Genomic DNA, 15266 nt, shown 5'->3' on the forward strand with positions numbered 1-15266 from the left:
ACACGATCTTTGTCAGCGCGCCGGACAAAAAGGCCGTCCGGGAGGCGAAGGGTAAAAAGGCAAACAAAACACGCAACCACACGCGGCAGAACTTGTACGACCAAACGGACGGGGCAACCTTACGCGGCTCGGATTCACATATTCTTGCCCGCCAGATGTTGGGGAAGTTGTGTTTTATGAGAAAACGCGCCCAAACCAGCGGGTGACGAAATTGGGAATTAATTTTAGAAACACGCCAAAACTTGATCGAGGCACTTGCTGGCCAGTGGTAAAGGGAAAAGTTTTAAACACTGCACAGTGAAAGAAGCAATCCTCCCCCGGGGCGGGCACAACAGTCAAGCTAATTTATGGTTTTTTTTCGGGCCGCAAAAAGAACCACTTCTTCGTAAGAAAAAAAAAACACCTCAAAATCTTCGGTGCAAAACTCAAAAGTAGCAGATCCCCACCCGGCGGGAGGTTCGTTCACTTAGCCACTGAAAGCTGGAAAATGTTGAAACGAGAACACACACATTGTGCTGGGCCGCTGGGATCGAGGATCGCGTAGAAAAGCACACACAGAAAACAACAACACGCAGATCGACTTACACACTCTGTACCGCTACGAAGCTACGAAACGAATAAGCGGACTGCGCTCGATCGGGAGACTTCAACGCGACCGCAGACCGGAATACCTTGAAAATGTTGCTCTGGTATCGTTCTTAGGCACGGCTGCGGTGATGTTGGGTTAGAAAAGTATTGTAATTGAAAGTTGTCAGGTGACATTAATTTGATATCATTGATTTGAAAAAAAAGATAAATATAGGTAAACAGTAACAGTAAAAGAGTGTAGTTGTAAATAATATACAAAAGGAATAAAATAATTTCCACATTGTTTCCACATTATGAAAGGATATTGTTGTCATTTAATTTGACATTCATTCAATGCTAAGTTCATGTTAATTGATGTTTGTATTGCTATTTATGTGATTTAATTCTTAAACGATATATTTTTATATAATTATACAGCAATATCTGGATCACAAAGGATTATGTTCATTATCATGACAACTGTGCGATATCCATTATGCTTTGGATTGGTGCATAGGCAACATCTGCAATGTTTCAGTCTCTCCAGCCTTTCTTTATTCAGTTGCTTCACGATGTTGCATCACTTTACGTTTTATTTTATTCTTCTTCTCAACAGATCTGAATAACTGACTGAGAGAAAAAAGGTAGACATTTTATAATAAAGACAGATGCGAGACAGCCAACGTAGCAAGACGAGCACGAAAGGATGAAAGAAATATATTACACATTTTTTATACACATTTTACCACTACCCACCATGATCTAAAGCACACTAAATTCAAGGAGAGAAACACCTATAAATGAGTAAACCTCATAATATTAGAGATTAATGGGGTGCCAGGAGATTCAAGTTTAGGAAACATGGATTAGACACACATTTAAACCCTATCTAAGTAAACACTTTCCCGGCTAATTCTAACAAAAAAATCCTTCAACTTATATGACAAAAAAAACTTTAGCATTCATGATCATAAAAGCTGCAATTAAGTAGTTTTATGTAGAAAACATAACATTATTTCAAAACAATAGAACACTGTCACATAATGTCATAACAAAAGCAACACCCAAATGTTGTCATCATCTTGAGATAACGATAAAAAGGGATTTTATACTTGAAAAATCAAATCTCTAGGGGGTTTTGTGATCATGCTTGCACCAACAAACCCATGCTGGTCTATCTCTCTCCCTCTCTCTCTTCTTTTCTTTCTTTCCTTTCTTCCACAGCGCTGCGGAACAGCATCGCTCCCTTTTCCACACACACACACACCCATCGGAACCGGACGGACCGTTCGCTCTGCGTGTGCATTTCATAAACCCCTCGCAGCACGTAGTGGTATTGGTGGCGCAAGGGGTTGCCGTAAAAGCCCAGCGCGAGCGCAACCGTACGAATGCACGCGCGCACCGTTTGTGTGCAGGAATGTGTTGAATGGAGCGATGCGTGTATGCGACCCAAACGCTCCATCATTCGTGGTGCTGCAGTATTGGTGTGAGGCGCATAGTGGGCTTAATTGAATGCGTTGCGGCGGTTTTCGGCCACCATGCGCTCACCAAAAATTGCGTCCGTTAAGCAAGAATAATTTAATTAGAACATTTTCTAGGTCAAAAGCAGTAAGGGGGTGGGGGGGAGTATGGCGTTTTTCTCACTTGTTATGGTAAAAAACAGTTCTTTTGTGCCCGGGATTTGCTTATGCCTCCAGCGAGTAAGAGTCGTTACACAAGAAATTTTCGTTAATCAGATTCTAATTTTCTCACCCCAAGGTACATGACTGCAGCGCAACGATTGGGTTTGATGGCGATGAGCTAATAATAGTTTGAAATTATTTTTAAACGGCACATGGAACGGGATAGAGATTCTTGCACAAAAACTCCACTTAAATTGCTATAAATTATGTAGGCATTTTTTTGAATTGAATTTCCAAACCTCACAAACAAAGGGCCGTTTCACGTGCGGTGCCATCATGCTGCCCTATAACTTTTTAATTGGACACATTTAAATGGCCACTCAGTTTTATTTTTTCAAAATTAATTGTAGCCTCATTTTTTACAACATTGATCTGAATACTGAACTGCTTCTGGGGTGGCCAGTGCAAAACGTTCATCACACATCATTAGGCGCATCCCGAGCGCCTAATGAGTGCCGTACCGAAGGCATCTCCTGCATCTCCGTCTGTATCGAGGCTGCACCTTGAATGGAATCTTCCACTTGAGTAAAAGAAATCGAAAAACAAAAAAACAAAAGTGACCCTAATTCGGTCGGCCTCGTAATTAGGAAGCTTTTTCTCTCGTTTACTTTCGTTCGATCGCGACGCGAGTGTGCAAACAACGCGTTTAGGACTTCCTGCTCCTCAGACACGGCAAGGCAAAACCAAAAGGTAAACAAAGCGCAGATACAGTTAACAAATCATGTTAACCCGGCCCGGCATCCAAACATCGGCCAACATCGAGCATAATCGGCACAGAAGTAAAAGTGTGTCCTCATTTCCCTGTCCGCCAGCGAAATGGGTCACATCCCGCCTAGAGCACGACTCACTGTGAAATGGTCATTTGAAAATCCCGCGTCCTCTAATCGCATCCCCCTTACTGCCCCTATCGGCAGCCTGCAGCCCACGCGCATGGCACGTTGGTTTGTTGGTGTTTGCGAGCTGCCTTTTTTCACCCTTCGAGCGCTATTACCAATGCAACCAATGCAACGCAAACATGTGCATCTCGCTATCCAATATGGCGCTATGGGGAGCGCACCGTTGTGTGCGTTCAGAAACGAGTAGAACCGGTTGCAATCGAGAAATTGCAACACTCACACACACCAACATACGGAATAGGGACCGAAAAGTGCACAAGAGAGAGAGAAAAAAAGCACCCCAACAGCACGAGCGAACGATGGGGAAATGCAGTTTGTGCACCCTGAAGACAAAGGTTTCGATGCAAAAGAAAGAAAGAAAAAATACAAACCTCCAGACACCCCTTCCGAGAATGTGCAACAAAGACGGGGCTTTTTGGTGGAGCGACACGGCCTCCGACACCGTTCGTTTGAGCATATTTTTGCAGCATTTTCGTTTGTTCGCCCAACAACCCCTTTACGACCTTTATTGGCCATTTTCCAGGAACGCTCTTACAGGCGATGTACAGTGCCTTCGTGCATATGCAAGCGATTCGCTGCATTGATTCGATACAGGAAGAACACACATGCCTGCCTTCCAGTTGTCTCCATTGCACACCCCACCAAAACCCCGTCCACCCCAAATCGACAAGCTGCATCGAGGCATTGGAATGCAAACGTGCATCGCTCTCCTGGCCTGGGTCTTTGTGCGAATTGTCGTTCCGGTCGTGGAATGACTAATCGGAAAAAAGCCTCCCCCTTTCTCAGCTCCCCCACCATTTGCGGTGTCTTAAAAGCGTGATGACCGATTAAAAGGGCGTGAACGGGTGACTTGTACGAAGGCATAAGAGAGGAATCTATGCTAGGGTTACTTTATTATCGAAGCTCAATCGTTGCACTCAACGGGGCCCTACTGCACTGACGGTCGCGATGGTGGTGGTGATGTTGCCGCCCCGTCCAGATGCCGCAGATAGTCCTGCTCGAAATCGTTCATCTGCTTCGACTGTTCCTGGTTGAACTGTTGCTTCTTCAGCTGGTCCACGCTGAGCAGGAGCTTCTTGTAGTCGGCCAGCACCTCGGTTCGCTGTTTGCGCAGTTGCCGAATCTGCTTCTCGTACGTGAGCCGTTCCTGTCGGGCGGCGTCCCGTGTTTCCTGGAGAACGGGAAAGAAGCGTCAGTAAGTATGGGTAACATTGTTTTGTAGCTGTGGTGTGTATGTAACTTAGGAATTTTGTTTTTAATAACGTTTTGGAGTCATTAATAACCTGGTAGCCTTGGAGTCATTTTTAACAGCTTCTATGAGTTTGTGACATGCATTTTAAAGAAGAAATTCATACTAGTTTGCCAAAGTGAGCATTATGTAAGAGCAGATCAGAAACTTCAGGCTTTTTCTTCATTTATGAGCCATAACTCTGATAGCAACTCTTTATGGTAGCCTTGGAGTCATTTTTAACAGCTTCTATGAGCTTGTGACATGCTTTTTAAAGAAGAAATTCATACTAGTTTGCCAAAGTGAGCATTATGTAAGAGCAGATTAGAAACTTCAGGCTTTTTCTTCATTTATGAGCCATAACTCTGATAGCAACTCTTTATGCTTAAAAATAAATCATTAAATATACTTTGTAAACTCAAGTAAATGATTCGTAAGTTTGTGGTCATTACAAAGGATCATTACTTCAGAAAAATATTTCATTCAATTAAACTCAACAAAATTTAAGTCCTTCATAATTGTGTCTTATTTCTATACCACGTGGAAGAGCAGATAACTTGAATTGAATTCATCATTAATGGTTACATTTCTTTTTTTTTCTTATTAATTTTGAATTATTCCCGGCATTACTCCTTACGTCAAATATTATACTAACATCTGTCAAAGTACTAATGAGATTTTTCAACTAAACTAATTAAAAAACTTACAGGGTTATTTTTAGTAGAATTGAGAACTGACATGATTTCCCAAGAAGTTGTTTGACATTTTGATAGGGGTTTCAGTTAAAATATATTTGAACCACTTTTAGCCTGATTTCAAACACTTTGAGCAACCGATCAATTAATGGTTGACGACCGATCGGCTGACGAAAAATTATGCAAAAACTCTCATGAAACTCCTATTACTCAAGATTCCTGCGTTGGTTTTGTCGTGTGATAGATACACACTGCTGACCATGTTTCGTTTCCCATCCGGACAATTCCGTCAAACAAATAAGACAAGTAACCCTGCTGAAAAACCGGCATGATCGCGTAGGTCTTATACGCCTCGGCAGAGCAAAAGAGGCAACATTTACATGCTAAAAATATTCATATTTCAATTCTGTGCGTGATCTCTAGCACTGCTCCAAAGTCCAAAAAGCCAGCTCTCTGTGTCTGTGAATGAATACAGCAATATTTAGCATCGTTGGAGTTCCATCGAAAGCTCCATCTTTATGGCGAACAGAATATCGTAAATATCATCTCAAGCTGTGAGCTCTCGAAGCACTCCGCAAATATCTTTAAGCGCATCTTCTCCCAAATTCCCCACTTGATCATCTGTAACACAGCGTTCAGAAACGGGAAGAAAAGAAGGGGGGAGGCCCAAAGTTTCCTTATTTTCTTACCCACTTGCTACAACCGACAGGCAAACAGACAACCAGAGAAGAAGCCTTTCCGTCAACAGACGTAACAAACCGATACCTTTTCCGAGTCGTTCGCAATGCTCAGCTTGATGCGCAAACTTTCGACCTCCTCCTGCGCCTTGAGCAGCCGCCGGTCCTGCGTTTGGTTGTGGTTGGCAAGGTTGCGTATCTCGGACCGCGCACCGTACAGCTCCTTCGCCGAGACGTTCAGCTGGGCGTCCTTTTCCTGGAAGCATCAATCATTTGGCGTTTGAAATTGTGAGTCAAAAGACTTCACACAACCCTCTCGCCTTCGTGCGAACGCAACGTACCTTTAGCAGTTTGTCCAGCTCCACGTTGCGCTCCTCGTACTTCTTGACCGTGCGCTCGAGCGCCCCATTCTTCGTCAGCAGCTGTTCCTTCACCGCCTCGAGCTGCTTCAACCGATCGAGCGCCAAATTAAGATCCTTGACATTCGCCTCGTTCTGCTTCTGGCTCGCTTCCAGCTCGGTCTGAAGGATGGCGACTTTGGACTTGAGAAACCTACACACACACACACAAACACACGACCAATCGTCAGCTCCGTTAGTCGTACAAACAGCCTTCCCCCCGAACCTACTTGATCAGTCCCTCCGAGCTGATGTTCTTCTTCTCCAGCACCTTCGGTACGACGTCGGCCATGTTTTTGCTGAGATTGCGAGCCGCCGTCCCGGCCGATGTCACCGATTTGCTTGCGATCAGCATTCCACCACCCGGACCGGGGCCACCGCCTACACCACCACCACCGCTACCACTGCCCCGCTGGCCATTGCTTACCTTGCGCTCCACCGAAACAGTCGTGACCTTCACCAGCTGCAGCTGCTGGTTGGTGGTGGTGGTGTTACTGTTATTGGCCCGCGTGCGCTCTTCCTGTATTGCGTCGCACCGAATCTCGGTGAGGGTCGTCAACGTGCTGGCCGGTTCCTGGACACCTCCACCGTACGTGTCCTTCTCCCCATCGCGCACCACCGCAAAGATGACGGCCGACGAGCGTTCCTCACATTCCGGGTCCTCGTCCGAAGCACCGGCAGCAGCACTGCCAACGCCACTGCCGCCCACACTTCCACCACCGATTCCACTTTCCTTATCGGTCGTATCGATCGAAGCGCCCAGCTCGGAGGAGGACGACTCATCGCCCGGCCCGACCACCGCCGTCGCCGCCGCCGCCGCCACATTGTTCAGCTTCTTCAGGCCGTGGCGCAACCGGCGCTTCGTTGTCATCCAGCTGACGTTCTCGTTCAGCTCGAACAGGCCCCGTGACTTGGCGTTTATTTCCTCGTTCAGTCGGAACAGAACGCGTTCGCGCTCGAGTAGCACCGGATCCATGCTGTATTGTTTTCCGTTCCTGTCCGGGTTCCTTACCGGGCAAATAGCGGCACCAAGTGTAAAACCTTTTTTTTTGTGTCAACCACCGCAAGGTGCTGTGCTTCCAGAACAAACCAACCGTGCACGAAAAGTGTCCCAATCTTTCTTTACTTTCCAGCACAAAAAAACCCCACAAACGAGAACTCTCGGATTTTCCGCTCCAACGCGTTTCGCTGCAATCGGTGCCCGGCGAGTGAATGCACGCCAAAGTGCCAACCGTTGATTGAAACGGGTGGCGTCGTATGCCGTCTACAGCCGTTGCCGTTGACAACCGACCGAAAAGCCGGCCCGGGGGTTGCTATGGTTTTTCCTTTCGGCGTAGCGATGGTGAAACCGACAGCCAGCCCTGCCGTTGCCGTTGTTTATGCACGCCAAACAGAATGCCGGCGACGCACCTGTTGATGGCTGTCCCGTTGCGTGCCGAGGGTTTGTTGACGTCCGGAACATACTGGGAATGTCAATTGAGGTGATGTGTTCCGAAAAAGCAAAGAACGTTGCCTACCGTGGGACGCGTTCCAGTTTACCGAAATGTGAATAGAACATGCATTGCTGGTGGTAGAAATGTGTTCAACCGTGTTTCTGCGACTACTAGGACGTGTTCTATGAGTCATTGCTTTTGGGAAGGATTTACAAGAAAAAAAACCTCAAAAATGATAAAAATTTATTCTTTTTAGCACAAAGTAAAGTTGTGTTATTACGATTGTAATTACGATTTCTGTCAATCATATACATGATTTCTTTTATACTGTTTGGTTTAAATTGTTTTAACTTCAAAACCCTTATGCCACTCTACCTGTGCTTGTAAGGGATTGCATAAAATGTGTTTGTTTTTTTGCGCTGCTTTTTTTTTCAAATAACTGCTGCCGGAAATGTTTCATTCAACAGTACCAGAGTCTGCTACTGCCTTGTACCGTTCTGGACATTGACAGTTGTTCCTTGTTCCTTGACTGCGCGAGGTTCAGGTACAATGCTTGAATTGGGCTAAGTTTAGTATCAATTCCAGCAACGGCATTGGAATTCAGGAATCATTCCAGGATCTGTATGGCAGGATCAGATACAGACCCGATATCGGTTCGGGAACTGTTTCAGAACGAGTTTGGGCTCAGAACCCTTTTAAAGACCATACACCCTTAATTTTAATGCGGGGAAGGGTTAATGATTCGTTCCAGAACTGGACAGTATTCAAGGCCAGTGCTTCAGAACCTGTATGGGTTCAGGAACTACATCAGGAATTGAATATGTTCAGGATCAGATCCAGGACTGGAAAAGCGTCAGGATCAGATCTACTGACGAAATGTGTTCAAAATCAGTTCTAGGACCATTATGTTTTAAGGAATCAGTTCCATGACCAACAGAGATTTGGAATCATTTCCAGAACCGATTTGGGTTCCTAATAAGTTTCTTTCAATTTGCCCCTTGTATTTTTGAGGCACTTGTAAATTGCATAGTCTTGAAAACAAAACAAAAATTCTCACGCAATCTGGAGCTTTTTGACACCCTAAAAATTATGTTGCGTAGTTCTGTAACCGGACTAAATTAACAAGTTTTACAAAATCAAAATCTTTCCAAATAGTAATAACGTATTGCTGCACACTGAACATTCAACGTCATAAACTTAACAACGCAACTACTTTTACACACTCAAACCTCTTGTGGCAAAATGTGCTATAAAAGACACGCAATGTCGACTTTCGTACCAACCAACACCTTATCAATCGTTATCTGTGGCACTTGTCACTGATTGCACCGCAATAGCGGGACACACCAAACGGAGAAGGTGATTTATCACCAAATTCAGTCTTCTGTTCACAAACGCCTCAGCCGTATCGGAGAAAGTCGCATTCGATTGCAGTTTGAACCGCATCGTAAAGATGTTCCGATTATCCAACGCGCTTGTTTTGGGGTTGCTTTCCCTCGCAACGGTAACACTGGCCCAGCAACTCGAGCTGGCAAAGAATTACGTCTGCACCGAAGACTTTTGTGACGTGAGTATCTGTGTCTGCAACGTCACTCGGTGTGCGCTTTTATCAATAAATTGTTCCTCCGTTTGTAGAACTACCGTGAAAGCAACGAGTGTGATGCACTGAAAACGGCTTGCCGAGTGCAGAATGCTACGCACAATGGGATCATCTTCCCGTCGGCGACCCCTTGCTCCTGCTGCAAGACCTGTGTGGAGAACCTAAAGCTTGGCGATGACTGTTCGGTGGGCGGGTTGGGCTATCCAGTGCCGGCTGGAATTTGTGGCCCTGGGCTGTACTGTAAGGTGGCGGAGGGTGATGAGCATCCCACCTGTCAACCGAGTAAGTGTTGTGAGAATTCTATTTTGGAGTGAAATATTGAATGAAGATCATTTCGTGAGCAGTGTTAGAATCGAGCAAGTGCTATACAGCTCAGAAGCAATTTGACGATCAACGGCAGGCCGGCTTGATTGGGCATCTGATGCAACGTCCAGAGTGTGATGGGGATGGAAACTTTCAGCCGGTTAGATGCATTCCAGGACAGACGTGAGTAATGGAGAGCATTTTTTTTTTTTTTTTTGGAAAGCTTCTGATGAGTTGTTGTCTCTCTCTCAGGTGTTACTGTGTGGATGAAGAGGGTAAGCGGATCTTTGGAGAAGCCGTCCACACTGCAAGCATTCAGATCTCGATGAGATGTGGTAAGAACTTCAAAAATTATCATTCAAAGATCTTTTCTAAAGATATTGTGATACATTGAAATTATCTCCATCTCCCCAGAATGCTCCCGACTGGCGGCAAAGGCACGCACGCTGCTCAACTCGCAATATCCCGTACTGACGTCACGCTGTGACTCCAAAGGTTCGTTCGATCAGCTGCAGTGCGTCGACGATATGTGTGTCTGCGTGGACATGCACACCGGTCGTCCAACTTCTGACCTTCGCAACGTTACCCGGGGTCTTTCCGCGCTACCGTGCTGTATGTAACAATAATTGATCTCCCCTTCCTAATAAGCTGCATCCATAATTAAACCACTTTAATACCCGCCACAGTCGATAAAAGGCTGCACGAAAATACGACCTACTTGCGGGACTGCGAAAACGTCAAGATCTCCCAAATCTACGACATCAGCGAGTACGCGACGGAAGACTACAACGTGCTCGAGTTCGAGCGTGACATCTGCCAGCCGGACGGGTTCTACGATCGCATCCAGCTCCATCCGACCGGTGGCTACCTGTACTGCTCCGATCGGGACGGTGCCCCGATCGAGAACTACCGGGCGCCAGTCAACTCACGCCTAGCAACGACCATGAACTGCAGTAAGCGTTTGGGGCTTATGCAAACCTTCACAAAAATCGTTCAAAATGACACGTAGTGCAAATTAATTGTCTTGTTTGTCTTGTTTGCAGAATGTGCCCGTGCGAGAAAGCTGCTGATCGATAGCAAAAGCCTGGAGGTGCCCGAGTGTTGCCCGAACGGGAACTACAAGCGGTTGGCATGCCGGCGCGGCGAGTGCTACTGTGTGGACGAGGACGGGGGGCAGGTTGGGGTGGAACGGCCGGAAAAGGACAAACAGCGGCTGCCCTGCTACAATGAGGGAGATTATTGTCCGGTTTCGTGATGGCCAGGGCCAGTTGTTTGTTGAATTTTAATGCCGAGACCTTGGTCCACGCTAGTGAGCATCTGTTATGACACGTGTCAAAGGGCGGTTGTGAAACGAACAACGAACATACGATGGTCAATAAACAAGCGTCTTGATGTGCGCTTAAAAATTAAACATTAATTTGCATGTCAAACTGCACGCCACGAGCGTGCGCCTGCCGATTCTCCCTACCGCGAGAACAAGTTTCCACGAAACGTTTATTACATTCTAGGCTCTACACTCTAGTCGCTTACATATCGAATGGCACGTATAATAAACAAATAAACAATACAACATCCTCCTCAATACCGTCAGTGTGCAGCAGGGAGAGCACCTCGCTTCTTACAGTGCCGTCTCGTTCAAGGGCCGCGCCCAGTCGGGGAAGGACGCCAGCTCGGGATAGATAATGCTGCCCCAGGTCGGGAAGCTGGCCCAGCTGATGAGCAGCGTAAAGATGGACGGTCCAATGCCGGCGACGGCCATATCCTTGATCCGGATGTTGCCCACCCCGGCCACGATCGCGTTCGGTGGCGTACCGACCGGCAGATGGAACGAGAAGCTACACACCATCGCGACCGGAAACATCAGGTACAGGGGATGAATTTCAATTGCGATTGCCTGAAATTGTACATTGTGTCACGTTATTGTAAGCCCAACACAAGACAGTGACATGAAAAGCGGGCGAGACCGTACCACTTCCGCTAGCACCGGTAGCACCACGTTGCAGATCGCCACGTTCGAGGTAAACTCGGTGAGGAATTCACCGACCACGCACAGCACAAACAGCAGCAGCAGCGGCGGAAGCACCTTCAACCCTGCCAGCGACTGGCCAAGCAGGGCCGACATGCCGGAAGTGCGACCACCCTCGGCAAGGGCAAACCCTCCGCCGAGCAGAAACAGCAAGCTCCAGGGCGTCTTCTGGTTGATGAAGCGCCACGTGATCAGCCCAGGGGAAGCTTTTTTGGGCAGGCGGCCTACCAAAACGGAACAAACATAAAAGATAAAGCCGGTGCCAAGCACTCAGGGATTGTCAAGCAATGGACACGCGAAAGCTCTGCTTAGGTAAAGCTTGAAAGCGCGTGGACGCGCCTGTACGCAATGCTATTGCACGCAAGACTTGTACGCAAACTTACCGCCACCCTTGTGGAAGAAGGCGAGACAGTTCCAGTCGGCCGGCACGATGAACAGCATGATCACGACGAAGATGGCGGGAGTGGCGTCTTTGATTTTGCTGCAAAAGTAAATCCCAAAACCACGTTGCCGTTTAATCAAACGGAACAGAAACTATGTTCAGGAGTCACACTTACACATCCGGTACCAGATCGGCCCATCCCATCATGAAGCCAGGCTCGCGCGTAAAGTACAGCACAACCGAGAGGACGAAAAAGAACGCTACTCCAATTTCGTGCGACGTCATGGGGCCAAGTTCACGGAGCCGGTTTTCAATCACCCGCTCAGCCACGGCCTCACCTTCAGGACCGATGTTGGCGGCACGGGCATCCTCACTGTTGGGTCTGTAATTGAGGGAGCCGTTTTGTGAATATCTCCTGAATTTATTTACCTTAAGTACATCCCAATTACCTAAACAATCCCATAAACAGCCACTGCAACCACACCCAGGTAAGGAAGGTGAACAGCAACATTCCCGGGATATTGTAGAACATAAAGGAGGGAAAATCAATCCCTGGTGCCTCGGGAAATCGGCTCTCGTAGATGCCCTTCAGCGTCAGATTCACGCCGGAGCCGACGATCGTCCCAACGCCACCGCACGTTGCCGCATAGGCCGTACCGATGTAGTAGCACATCGTGATCTTCGTTGGTCGCGGAAGTCTGCACAGCAAAAAACAAAGGTTGACAACATTGAAATAGCTGTTCACCTTACCACACAAAAACACACACACACACACTTACTCTTCATCCCGTTCCGTGCAGGATCCTTCGACCGACTTTGGCTTTTCGTTAATCTTGCACAGTCCTTGCTAGAAAGGTCAGGAAGAACAAGCGTAAGGTTTAGTTGTACTATAAATAGGAATGTTTCTAGTTCGCACTGCTACTGACCGCTTCGAGCTCCTCCAGCACGGCCTGTACGATCGGGCACATCATCGCGACGGTAGCCGTATTGGAGATCCACATCGAGACGAACATCGTCACCATGGTCAGGCCAAAGGTAAGCCGCCGCTGGCTACACCCAACCACGGAGATCACCTTCAGGGCAACGCGCTTGTGAAGGTTACAGTACTCGACGGCCAGCGCCATCACGATACCGCCGATGAACATCAGCATCGTGTCCTTCATGTACATCATGCACGTCCTGTTCGTGTCCAGGATGCCCATCAGCGGGAACAGCACGATCGGCAGCATGGAGGTGATGGGCAGTGGCAGTGCCTCCGTTATCCAGAACACTCCCATCACCATCACGATGTACATGCAGCGGAACGGGGGCGATGTATCGACCAGGAAGACGGACGCGGCTATGAGTGGAACTAGCAGCACTAGCAGCGTCTTCCAGTACACGCCCATAAACAGGCACATCCGTCGACCGCATCCTTCCGGTAGTTGTGTCCTGTGTGGTTTTATAGATGGAAAACATATGAATAACACTTTTTACACGCTCACACGATCACACGAAAGCGCTTACAGTGGTGGATCTAGCTGTAGTGTTAGCTGTTCCTTCTTAATCACGATCGGTGCCTCGGCCATTGCTTTTGCTACACACTATCGATCGACTTCTAAACACATTCACAGGCCGCACCGGAGAACATAAAAGCACCGGACAGCGATCACAGAGTTCCCCCACTAAAACTCCCCCTTGTCTAATGTGATCCGTACCGGTTCGGAGGTGAATCTCGACTGCCTGAACGGCTTTATCACACCGTTCAATTGGGACGCTTCTCGGCACCCTCTCCCCCTCCCCACCCCACAACAGGCGGAACACGCGACACACAGCACACGTTCTCGGTGAAGGGCGAACACGCGCTCCACCGATTAACCGTCCCAAAATGGCACTACCGGAACGGATCTTTTCCCCACCGCTTCACACGTTCACTTCACTTTAGTGTGGTTCGCGCCACTAACACAACGCGTATCTTCCTACTACGGGCGGAAGGTGTCGCAGCAGGCCTTTGCACAATCTCGCCACCACGGCGGCGGTCTCCTTCGATCGGCGGAAGCTGAATGAATGGGGCCGGACACTAAAAAAGCATCCTTTATGATTGATACGAGCCAAGCGCGTGCTGTGTGTGTGTGTGTTTGATGCCGCCGCCCGATCGACTCCTGCTTGCCCTCCGCTTCGTTCCCGCCAGTGCCGATGCTTTCCGATTATGTAGTGTGGCTGTGTGTTCTACTGCGCTGAATTTTGCTCCATTCCCGGTGTGTCTCCCCTTTGGGGGAGGGGCGCACGGGCAATGTGTCTACAGCTGTTTAAATTTCGAGTACAACAAGCAGGTTGAACGAACAGTTCCCGCGTTGGGTGTGCTAGAATGCTCGCTAACTGAGTGCGAAAAAAAAGAACCCAATTGAAGTAGCTTTGGATGTTTTTGTTGCTCTCCAGCTACACATAGTAAGCGTTGATGCGCCCTTTTTCAAACACGCACTATCAACGCTATCGAGCGAAATGATCGGGCTTTAAACAGCGTTTGGACGCGGGCGGCCATCAACCAGATCGCGCTGTCGAGATGGCTCAAGGGTTTGGTCGCTTATCTGCACGCCAACTCACGCAAACATGCCCTTACACGACCTAAATTTGAAAATAAAAAAAAAATGCATTATAAGGTTAAGTGCACACAGACACACCCGCCGATGGTCAAGCGCTTGGGTTGGTGCTCGGGCTTAGGTGGACGCGGTGGTAATCGGAGGTCGTTAGCGTTGCTAGGGCAATAAATTGAGTCCCCTTATTATCGGGTCCGAGATTAAGGGTAGTTTTGGAAGGTCCAATAGTTCTGGGAAGTGTAGTACACACTCTTCCCCCAATTTGTGATTAATAGTGATCCGTTTGGATGCTTTCGTTATTGAAGCTAGGCACTGTGGATAGGGCTGGAACGATTTGGTTACCTTATTACGGCAGTATACTAACACAGAAGTATAATTTGCTTGTAAGGGACCATCCATAAACTACGTTATGCTCATTTAAACAAATGATGGTACTTAAAACGGGAGGGAGAGTAGGGAATTGGGTGAAACGTTGTTACGTACAATGGCGGATTAGAGGTTAGTAGAGGCCCTAAGCCGCCTACTAATGTGTCTGCTGAATGTCGGCCCTGCTGAAGTCTCTAGTCAGAAGCTTTATTGATGAATTGTCAGTCGAGAAATATACAGATGGATTAATGGATGATTAAAACATTTGTATTTTCAGCGTAACATAATTGATGGATGAGCCTCAAGGAAGATTGAAATGCCCTTTTCTAGACTTTAATTACAAGCTAGCGTAGCCCAAACACTTCGGATGTTTTCCAAGGACAAATATTGCATTCAATAAACTGTTTTGATCATTCCAAAATTTAGTCTAGATACTA

General features: G+C 47.4%; 4 protein-coding genes across 7 annotated transcripts in view; 1 reads left to right on the forward strand and 3 right to left on the reverse strand.

Annotated features, from left to right (window-relative positions):
• The window catches only part of LOC1270050 (cuticlin-3), a 41126-nt gene extending 40453 nt beyond the window's left edge, over positions 1-673 (reverse strand). Inside the window, exon 1 of one of the 3 annotated variants that reach the window (XM_308712.5) lies at positions 586-673. The gene's annotated coding sequence lies outside the window, so the exon portion shown is untranslated. Of the gene's footprint in view, positions 1-509 lie in introns of all 3 variants that reach the window. The other 2 variants (XM_061644105.1, XM_061644107.1) reach the window with 2 other exon arrangements.
• A 3322-nt stretch (positions 674-3995) lies between these two features.
• Positions 3996-8785, reverse strand: LOC5666887 (uncharacterized). 2 transcript variants are annotated; one of them, XM_061647783.1, is made up of 4 exons: positions 6374-8785; positions 6087-6297; positions 5834-6001; positions 3996-4316 (listed from the first exon to the last, which is right to left on the reverse strand). In XM_061647783.1, the coding sequence occupies exons 1-4, from the start codon at positions 7117-7119 to the stop codon at positions 4074-4076; spliced, it is 1368 nt and encodes a 455-aa protein (XP_061503767.1). In that variant the 5' UTR covers positions 7120-8785; the 3' UTR covers positions 3996-4073. The 2 variants fall into 2 exon arrangements, 1 of the variants encoding a protein (XP_061503767.1); XR_009765191.1 differs by having other exon boundaries at positions 4231-4316; positions 5758-6001.
• Positions 8786-8899: 114 nt separating this feature from the next.
• LOC1270049 (thyroglobulin) lies at positions 8900-10890 on the forward strand. Its single transcript, XM_308711.3, has 7 exons — positions 8900-9143; positions 9212-9458; positions 9521-9662; positions 9732-9814; positions 9894-10091; positions 10166-10432; positions 10523-10890. The coding sequence occupies exons 1-7, from the start codon at positions 9030-9032 to the stop codon at positions 10732-10734; spliced, it is 1263 nt and encodes a 420-aa protein (XP_308711.3). The 5' UTR covers positions 8900-9029; the 3' UTR covers positions 10735-10890.
• Positions 10891-10896: 6 nt separating this feature from the next.
• Positions 10897-14252, reverse strand: LOC3290294 (protein I'm not dead yet). Its single transcript, XM_565152.4, has 8 exons — positions 13394-14252; positions 12814-13318; positions 12667-12734; positions 12337-12585; positions 12063-12269; positions 11889-11986; positions 11449-11729; positions 10897-11373 (listed from the first exon to the last, which is right to left on the reverse strand). The coding sequence occupies exons 1-8, from the start codon at positions 13453-13455 to the stop codon at positions 11098-11100; spliced, it is 1746 nt and encodes a 581-aa protein (XP_565152.4). The 5' UTR covers positions 13456-14252; the 3' UTR covers positions 10897-11097.
• Positions 14253-15266: the final 1014 nt, after the last annotated feature.

This window comes from Anopheles gambiae, chromosome 2 (genome assembly GCF_943734735.2).
Source record: "Anopheles gambiae chromosome 2, idAnoGambNW_F1_1, whole genome shotgun sequence".
NCBI classification, from domain to species: domain Eukaryota; kingdom Metazoa; phylum Arthropoda; class Insecta; order Diptera; family Culicidae; genus Anopheles; species Anopheles gambiae.